The sequence below is a fragment of the Mastomys coucha genome, unplaced genomic scaffold, assembly GCF_008632895.1.
Source record: "Mastomys coucha isolate ucsf_1 unplaced genomic scaffold, UCSF_Mcou_1 pScaffold1, whole genome shotgun sequence".
Lineage (NCBI taxonomy): Eukaryota > Metazoa > Chordata > Mammalia > Rodentia > Muridae > Mastomys > Mastomys coucha.
Genome location: NW_022196891.1, coordinates 78,734,183 through 78,743,589, shown reverse-complemented (window position 1 = coordinate 78,743,589; position 9,407 = coordinate 78,734,183). Strand labels below are relative to the sequence as shown.

Genomic DNA, 9,407 nt, shown 5'->3' with positions numbered 1-9,407 from the left:
GGGCTGGGGATGCAGCTCAACTGGTGGGAAGCTTGCCACCAGCTCTCAATGTGAGAGCATCGACTAGTTTTCAGTGCTGTATAAAGACCAGGTGCTCCGACATACAAGCCTGTGCTCAGGAGCTGCAGGAGGGAGCGTCATAAATTCAAGGTCATCGTCAACTACCCAGAAAGCACACCCTGGATGACTGATTCAAATAAGGAGAGAAAATAGCTGACCTTTCCCGCTCCAAATATGCTGAGCAGACCTGAGAAATAGATGGGTTAGGACATCGGGATGAACTGAGCCCGAGACAGCCCGTCGGCTACCCATAAAACCCCACAGAACCCATGCTTTGCTGCTGGTGTCGTGGTCTGAGTATGGAATGTTTCCCACAAGCCGTTTCCCCAACCTGTGGTACTGTTAGGAGGTGAGGAACCTTTAGCAGGTGAGGCCTCCGGAGGGAGGCTAGTTAACTGGCAGCATGCCCCCAGCGGCCCGTCTGAGGAGTTACCAAAGCCCCAGTCCTTCTCTTCACCTCAAGCTGCTTTCTAGCCACCATGAAGGGAGCAGGTCTCTCTGTCCCAGCATGGTGTACACATGGTGCCACACAGGCCCAAAGCGGTGGGGTCAAATGACCATGGGCTAAATCAGAGTAAAAACCAACCTCTTTTGTTTTGACTTTAGACATTCGAGTATGTCAGGTTTCTGAAATAATGATAAAAAGCTAACACTGAGGGTGTGGCATGAAATCTTGAATATGGTGTGTGTGTATACATGTAAATATATATAGATATGATTTTGCAGATATAGTGTGAAATTATGTCTCTAACTTATAACATGTAAGTATATGTTACATACATAAAATTATATATACAGAATTGTATTTACTATGATCTGTAAATTTTTTCCTTATTTTTTAGATACTATTTTTATAAAAGTATGAACCTAAACCTTACAAAAATATATTTTGTAAAATATATCCATTATGAGCTGTCTGTGGTAGGATTAATTTTTAATGTGTGTGTGTATGTGTGTGGTATGTGGGTATGTGCACACCTGTGCAGCTGTCATAGAGGGCAGAAGAGGGCATCAGATCCCCTGAAGCTGACTGATGTAGGACCCGCGAACAAAACTCAGGTTTTCTGTAAGGGCACTGATCAGTCTCCGCTCCAGCCCCTCGTCTATACTGTTAGCTATTGTCTCTGCTGACCAACCCCCGCTCCAGCCCCTTGTCTATACTGTTACTTAGTTATTGTCTTTACTGACCAGTCCCCCGCTCCAGCCCCTTGTCTATACTGTTAGTTATTGTCTTTACTGACCAGGCCCCCGCTCCAGCCCCTCGTCTATACTGTTAGTTATTGTCTTTACTGACCAGCCCCCGCTCCAGCCCCTCGTCTATACTGTTACTTAGTTATTGTCTTTACTGACCAGCCTCCGCTCCAGCTCCTTGTCTATACTGTTAGCTATTGTCTTTGCTGACCAGCCCCCCGACCCCCGCTCCAGCCCCTTGTCTATACTGTTAGCTATTGTCTTTACTGACCAGCCCCCGCTCCAGCCCCTCGTCTATACTGTTACTTAGTTATTGTCTTTACTGACCAGCCCCCGCTCCAGCCCCTCGTCTATACTGTTACTTAGTTATTGTCTTTACTGACCAGCCTCCGCTCCAGCCCCTCGTCTATACTGTTAGTTATTGCCTTTGCTTGTTCACTTCTCCTGCTTTCCCTTGCTGCTCATGACCAGTTATTTAAAGTACAGGGCATATCCGTGAGATTAAACACACAGTTATATGGAGGGCACTGTACTTCCTAAAGGGTGTTCTGATGAGGGTGTGGGTGACCAGTAAGTTCTACACCTACTTCCCAGAGTTCTCTAGAATTTTCAATAGTATTTTCAAGATTCGAGTTCAGATGGACAAAAGATAGATATTTGAAATGGAAGAAAGTATGTGTCAGGACATTCCCATCAAAAGTGTAAAGCCAGTGGCATTAACTATAGCTCAGGCAGTAGCATGGGATTTGCACTTGAGAAACACGTTGAGTAGACCTATTAAGTTCCTACTGTGCATTGTAAGTCTGTTTCTGGGAGAAGCTAAGGTGTCCTTTGGGCAGCATCAGACTGCTTGGCTTCTGACTCATTGGACAGAAGGTGCTGGGGACGGGCATTATGTGTGTGTGTGTGTGCGTGTGTGTCTATGTGTCTATGTGTGTGTGTCTGTGTGTGTGCGTGTGTGTCTGTGTGTCTATGTGTGTGTGTCTGTGTGTGTTTGTGTGTGTGTCTGTGTGTGTGCGTCTGTGTGTCTATGTGTGTGTGTGTCTGTCTGTGTGTGTGCCTCTGTGCGTGTGTATCTGTGTCTGTGTGTGTCTCTGTGTGTGTGTGCATGTGTGTGCCTGTGTGTGTGCCTGTGTGTGTGTCTGTGTGTGTCTGTGAGTCTGTGTGTGGTTATGTGTTTGTGTGTCTGTGTGTGTGTGTGTGTGTGTATGGATGAACAGATGGATGAACAGTATACTGAGATAAAAGCTGACTTAATGCCAACCTTGCAGCTCTGAGAGTGGACACACGCCCTCCATGAAATCCTCTCTGCCCAGAATGAGGCACAACACTTTAATAAGAGAGTTTGACACGTGAATTATACAGTACGGCATCTGCTCAGAATGTGTCAAATGTCAGGTGAGGATCACCACTTAGCCCCAGCTTTAGCTATCTGAGGAGTAAGAAGGGCTGAATGAATTAACTGAGTAATGACTAGAGGTGGTGGAATGAGAAGTAAACGAATCCAGGCTCAGGGTTTTGCTGATCAAAGTTAGAGAAATTTGGTAAAACAGCATTATGTGACGCTGATCATTAACACAACTGCTAATTATTATGTAGCAGGGATGGAGAGCTTCGCACATTATACCTATATTATTTACTTAGTTCTCCCAATTCCATCCCTAACTATACCATTTTCCCTGTTTTATTTTTGGTGAGTAAGCTCTGCTGAAACAATGGCCTCTCCCCATCACAGCCTTGCTGTGTTAGGAATGGAATCCCAGGCCCACATGCTCCTAGACAAGTGCGCTGTCGCTGGGCAATACCCTCAGCCCTGAGGTGTTTCTTGAGTGCTTATTGGAAATGTTACACAGTTCTTAAAGGTATTGTGAATTTAACAAGTAATAAAATAATAATAATAATAAAAAGCCCCTTAGAACGCCCAAATCTTACCAGTTGTAAACCTCTTTGCTTTTCGGACAGCCTTTGCTTTGCAATCTGAAGGACGTTCTGAGCCTCCGCCACCTGAGCCTGCTTAGGACGTACTACCTGAATTCACGAGAGTAAAACAGCCAAGGGTTTAAACAGTTAGGTTTGAGGTCTAAAATGTCTGATACGTGAGAGACGTAGGTATTGGCCTTTAAAACAAACTTCCCTGGAATTTTATATATGGACTGAACGGATGTAGTTTGTTATGGACAAAATACTAAATTGAACAAATACAAGTGTACCATAGTTTTCATAGAAGGTTTAAGAGAAGCTTTTGGTCTAGACGAATGAGCATGAGACACGAGAGACATATGGGTTTCAATAGGCTGTCGAGGTTGTCACTTGAGCACTGCTAAGTTACCAGTCCCTTCTGGAACTATGCCGGGTCCCCTGCACATCATGACAGAGAGTCGGGAAGCAAGGTGTACCTTCTGTACTTCATGGTAGTTATTCAAAGCGATCACCCACTGACACATGGAGCAACACGCCACAGAAACCATAGCAATCTTGTTGGGGTTGAAATCAGGCAGACTTAAAATCTTCTTGAGCCTTATGAACACCTAGGGGGACATGTTCCATGAGATGTATGTTAGGATGTGTCGGTTATCCCTCCCAGGATGAGCTTCACTGCTGCAGTCAAAGACACACAGTTTTATCTACGGAGCCTTTCTACCGAACGCCTGCCACTGTTGCTGGTGCTGTGACTGCTAAGATGTACAAGGAGCTCCAGCTTAGGAAAGCTTCGTGGGTAGCAGGTTCGAATCCCTCGCTGTGCTTTACTGTGAGGAGATGATGCTCATCCCCAAGTGGCCTGTTGGCTAGTCTATAGTTGAGTGTATGGAATTTCTCACCTGCCTTTATGAGCCATAAATGGTATAGAGCCTTTCTCAGACTTGGATCCCGGCTCGCTTTCTATCTCCTCTCCTGCCTGGGAACAGCTCCACTTTCCTGAATAATTCAGAGGCACGAACCTGCCGCTATCGATATGTTCTGATTACTCAAAAGTGCTGCTGCTAGGTAGGCTTTTAGTCACTTGTAGGAGAAAATCATCAACTTTGCTCTCTCGCCCTTGTTTTAGAACTTCACTTATGCATTTATTTAGGGCAGTACTCTCCTTCTGTTACGTGGATCCTGGGGATCAAGCTCATGCTGTCAAACCTGTGAGGAGCCCTTTGCCCCTTTACCATCCTGGCAGCTGCCCTTTAACCCCTACCACCGTCTTCTGTGTGTAATACATTTCATTCTTGAGTCCATTTTTAATTGCCACTTGTAATTCAGAACCTGCTTTAGCACTCCTGCTTGACTGTGCCGTTTGTAAAGACGGACACAGCAAGTGCGCGCCCCTAGCTGTCAGCGCTGTACCTTATCAGGGATGCTGTCCTTGTCGAGGTTAATTAGTCGCTTTAGGAAGCTGGTGTCTGAAAGCAGCAGCTTTGCTGTTGCCCAGTTGGGCTTCTTTCCTAGAAGGATACACACGGCATTCATGACCGTCAGAACAAGGTAGGGAGGGCGCGAGTATACTCTGTAAGACAGGGTGGGCATCTCATCAGCTTCAACATGAAAATCACAGTCCCCTGGAAGCAATCCCAGAGGGTTACCTATGTAGATGCTTAGACTTTATTTATATTAAACGTTTAAGGCAGCCTACAAAATAATGGGTTTCATTATGAAATTTTCCTCTTACTCACTTCCAATATACTTTCATGTCCTCTCTCTCCCCTCCCACCGGCCCCTCTCCTTTCTCCAAGCAGCCCTCTTCTGCTTTCATGATCTATCTATCTACCATCTATCTATCTATCTATCTATCTGTCTGTCTGTCTATCTATCTATCTATCTATCTATCTATCTATCTATCTATCTATCTATCTATCTATCGATTGATCTATCTATCTATCTATCTATCTATCTATCTATCTATCTATCTATCGATCTACCTACCTACCCACCTATCTATATCTTTCACATACAGGAGAGACCATGCATGCAGACATATTTTAACAACCATTATGATGAGGAGTACCAGCCAACTTAGAGACATTTTATTACTTGTGTGTGTTTTTTTTTAATTTAGTGTTTTTAGTACATGGATATCTCTGCCTTCGGAAGGTTAAATGTGTAAAATTTAATGCTGAGAACCGTCTGCGCTAGAGACTAATTCTTTTTGCTATGAAAGTACCCAAGGCAGACTCATTTGAAGTTAGGGACTTCCTGTGCCATTCTTGTTGGCTTACTGGTGACCATGCCAAAGAAACATTGTGTATGCGTGTGAACACTGCAAGTCAGCCCATCCTTGTGATTTAAGGACAATCTCTGACTGTCCCTACACACATCTTACTTTATCCTCATCCCAGCACAAAAGGTACTGATTTAAGAGCTTTGGGGTCAGGGGTTAGATTGAGATCTGTGTCTAAAGTTAGGATAAGAAGATTGTCATTGGAACATTGCAAACCCCTTGCTTTTTGTTCTGTCTCAACCAGCTTCTATCTAGAGTGCTAACATCACACGGGAGAATCTTTACACACAGTACAGCACAGGCAAAGAAGGCAAGGCCAGCCATTCTGGTTCCAAGGAAGAGGAGAGGGACTTCTCAGCACAAGAGTGATCGCTGCTGGACTGGTGCCTTCAGTGAGACTGCTCGCTCTGTGTGAGCTGACTGGGACCCTCATCTGCCATCCCGATGCCTGGTGGGGGAAGCCCAGGTACAGCTGGGGACTCCAGCCGTGTGCTTCACTGCTTGCAGATGGTGCCTGGGAGGGTGGGGAGCTACAGAGATGGCTTGGTGATTACAAGCATGGACTGCTCCTGTAGAGGACTTAGGTTTGGTTCCCAGAACCCACACTGGTTCTGAAAAGCACTGAGCACACTTCCGGGGAGCTTGCGCTGCCCACTCCCTTGCCTGGATCTCACCCCAGAGCTGTCTGTCCATCCTCTGTGCTGTTTGCTCTGCCAGTCTCAGGGGGATTAACTCAAGAACGGTGACGTGTTCTGGTCTGCTGTTGTGAAACTAAGCAGAGTTAGCGTGTCATACACACGGTGGTGAGTCTAGAGTCCCAACACCCGTGTAAGAGGCTGAGCATCACAGTGCATGCCTGTGATCCCAGCATGTGTTCAGCAGATGAAGATGATGGTGGGTTTGCCCTGTACTCTCTTATCTTTTGTTAAAACACTACTGTCTTTAAATTTTTTTTTAACATTTATTTTATGTGTATGGGTGTTTTGCCTATGTGTATGTTTGTGTACCACATGATGGCCTGGTGCCCATGGAAGCCAAAAGAGGGTGTTCAAATCCTCTGGAACTGGAGTTACAGATGGTTATGAGCCTCCGTGTGAATGCTGGGAATTGAACCTGGGTCCTCTGGAAGAGTAGCCAGTGCTCTTAACCACTAAGCCATCATCTCAGTGGCCCCTTGAAATGCAACTTTAGAAGAATGATGGAATACTTGCCATGTTGGGAGATAGGCTATTTGGAGGTTTTTCCATTACTAAGAAGGAAACCTCAAGTTAAAAGTATCCTACCCAAAGACCTAGGATCAAGAGGTTCGAGTCTTTGTACCCTATCATATGTCAGTCCTTCCAGGGCTTTCCTGGATATTTCTCTCCAGTCTCATTCTTCACACTAGGATACTATCTGAAAGGGTACACCAGGGAGAAGAGCTCCCATAGCACCCTCTGCAGGTATGTGTGAGCACTGCAGTCTACCTTTTTTTTTTTTTTTTTTTTGGTAGCAGGTTGTTAGCCACGCCCCCAGAACTCTGCACTCATCCTGAAATGAGTGTTGGTTCTAACTTTGGAACTGCTTGGATTATACTTTACTCGATCTATTCTATTTAGAGGCTTTTTAACTCAAAAGAGACAGACACCGTAATTACTCACCTTAATTCAGAAATATCACTTTTATCCAGGGCATTTAGGGCCACAATTGCCTTGTCTAGAGATGGCAGCACACTTTTTAGCTCATTGGAAGTTTTCTGCAATTGAAGACACAATCCTAATTATACACGAACAAACACAGTTGCATATCTAAAGTTGGAAGGTTGACGGGAAATTTTTATAGTACGAATTAGCCATGTGTGCACAGGCTTCTGTCGCGAGGACAGGGTTTTGTAAATGAAATGCAGTGTGCTATGCAATCCCTGGGGATTCCCATCCATGCATGGAAGCAGACACACCGAGTGACTACCTTGCCAATCATAGTGTGAGGGATGCCCTTTGAGGCATGGCTCCGTTAGCTATGTGACTGTTGATGCTCACAAAGGGCTGAACACAGTGGCTGGCTCCTTCACTCCTAGCACTTGGAAGGCAGAGTCTGGTCGATCTCATGAGTTTGAGACCAGCCTGGCTTACACAGCAGGGTTCAGGCTAGCTAGGGCTACATAGTGAGACTCTCTCTTGGACAACGACAAGAAGAGCAATGGAGAGCTCATTGATTCTGATAAGAAGACAGCCAAGCCAGGTGTGGGGCGCATCACTTTAATCCCAGCCCTGAAGAGGCAGAGGCAGGTGGACCTCTGTGAGTTCAAGGCCAGCTTGTTCTATATGCCAAGTTCTATGCCAGTGAGGCCCACATAGTGAGGCCCTGTCCAAAACAGAGAGAAAAAGGAACATTTTGAAGTTACCAGAGAACAACTTGAAACCTACATTCACGTTCACTTCATAATAAACCTTCGGCTAGGACCGACTTATGCCTTGGCAGATTAGCCAGTGAGTATAGCTTGTGGGTAAATAAATCAGTTTATTTTAATGTATGTGGTTGATTTGAGAAGGATTGGCTAGTAAGCACATTGAAGTTGAGCAAACAATCTAGAATACCATGCTGGCTCCTGCTGGATTTGTAGCTGGGATGGACAGAAGTGAACAGAGGGTTTTAAAAGTAAACATCAGAAGTGGCACACGTAGACCAGCCTTCCCCAAGAGCCGCTTGTCTCCTAGCATATGTTGCTCCCAGAGGCAAGGCTCACCCGTGCAGCCTGCAGAGCCTCCTGTGGCAGGGGCCAGTCCATGGCCCTGCTCTCTATTTCCGCCCGCCCCGTGGGCCGCTGCTTTTCCCTGTGGTGGTTCAGAGCCCCAGGCAGCTTGGAGTTTCAGCTCACCTGAGCATACTCTTCCACGATTTTCACTTGTTCAGCCACAATCTCCTCATCCTGCTTCACAAGCACCTGAACCTTTTCGACTATTTGTGAATCTTTCCGCAGCTTTTCCATCAAGATTTCCTTTTCCTAGTAAATCAAATGATTCTGCTTAGAATGGATTTGGACATAGAATTTCTTGAGAGCACAAATCCAAAAGGTTAGTTTAATAACTAGACAATGTATAGAAGTTTAGTCTGAGTTATCTGTAACAGAGTAATTAGAATGGCTACCATAAAGATTTCCTACACATTAAGAAAGTCGACAAGGGGCTAGAGAGGTGGCTTTGTGGTTCAGGCCACTGGATGCTCTTCCAGAACCTACATGGTGGCTCAACATCTGTAACTCCATTCCCAGGGCATCTGATGTTCTCTTCTGAGCTGTACAGGCACAAGGTACACATGCACACATGCAGGCAATTCACCCGGACAGATGAAAATAACTACATGGAAAGGTCTCACATAGTGTGATCCCACCAGAGGACTCTATGTAGATATTAATTGCCTAAAGACTCGTTTTCACATTTTTTTCTATAAACTTCTATAGCTAGTTTGGGGATTGGCTTGTTTGTATGTTAACTCAATAGGAGATAGGGTCATCTGGGAAGAACAGATTTTTAATTCAGAAAATGATTGTATAGGATTGGCCTGGAGGCAAGTCTGAATGGGAATGCCCGGTCCACTGTGGGCAGTGTCACCGGTGGACTGGTGGTCTTTGGTTATATTGAGCAAGCCAAGAGGAGCAAGGCAGAAAATAGTGTTCCTCCATGGCCTCTGCTTCAGTTTCTGCCTCAAGTTCCTGTCCTGACTTCCTTTGATCATGAACTATAATCTGGGAGGTGAAATGAAGCCTTTCCTCCTCAAGTTGTTTTGTGTTTTGGTGTTTTATCACAGCAATAGTAAGCTTAATGAAGGCAGTTATACACTAGGATCATGTTTAATTGGTAAAATCGTAGTTTCGTCGGGCGGTGGTGGCGCACGTCTTTAATCCCAGTACTTGAGAGGCAGAGGCAGGCAGATTTCTGAGTTCGAGGCCAACCTGGTCTACAGAGTGAGTTCCAGG

The 9,407-nt window shown here is 45.3% G+C and overlaps 1 protein-coding gene across 8 annotated transcripts in view; it reads right to left on the bottom strand.

Annotated features, from left to right (window-relative positions):
• The window catches only part of Dnah14 (dynein axonemal heavy chain 14), a 230,250-nt gene that overhangs the window by 49,277 nt on the left and 171,566 nt on the right, over positions 1-9,407 (bottom strand). For all 8 annotated transcript variants that reach the window (XR_004109335.1, XM_031336881.1, XM_031336892.1 and 5 more), the window contains 5 exons: positions 8,310-8,435; positions 7,093-7,187; positions 4,582-4,741; positions 3,648-3,779; positions 3,184-3,279 (listed from right to left, as the gene is read on the bottom strand). Coding sequence is in view for 7 of the 8 variants with exons in the window: in XM_031336881.1 (XP_031192741.1) it covers positions 3,184-3,279; positions 3,648-3,779; positions 4,582-4,741; positions 7,093-7,187; positions 8,310-8,435 (609 nt within the window). In the remaining variant the exon portion in view is untranslated. The remainder of the gene's footprint in view (positions 1-3,183; positions 3,280-3,647; positions 3,780-4,581; positions 4,742-7,092; positions 7,188-8,309; positions 8,436-9,407) is intronic.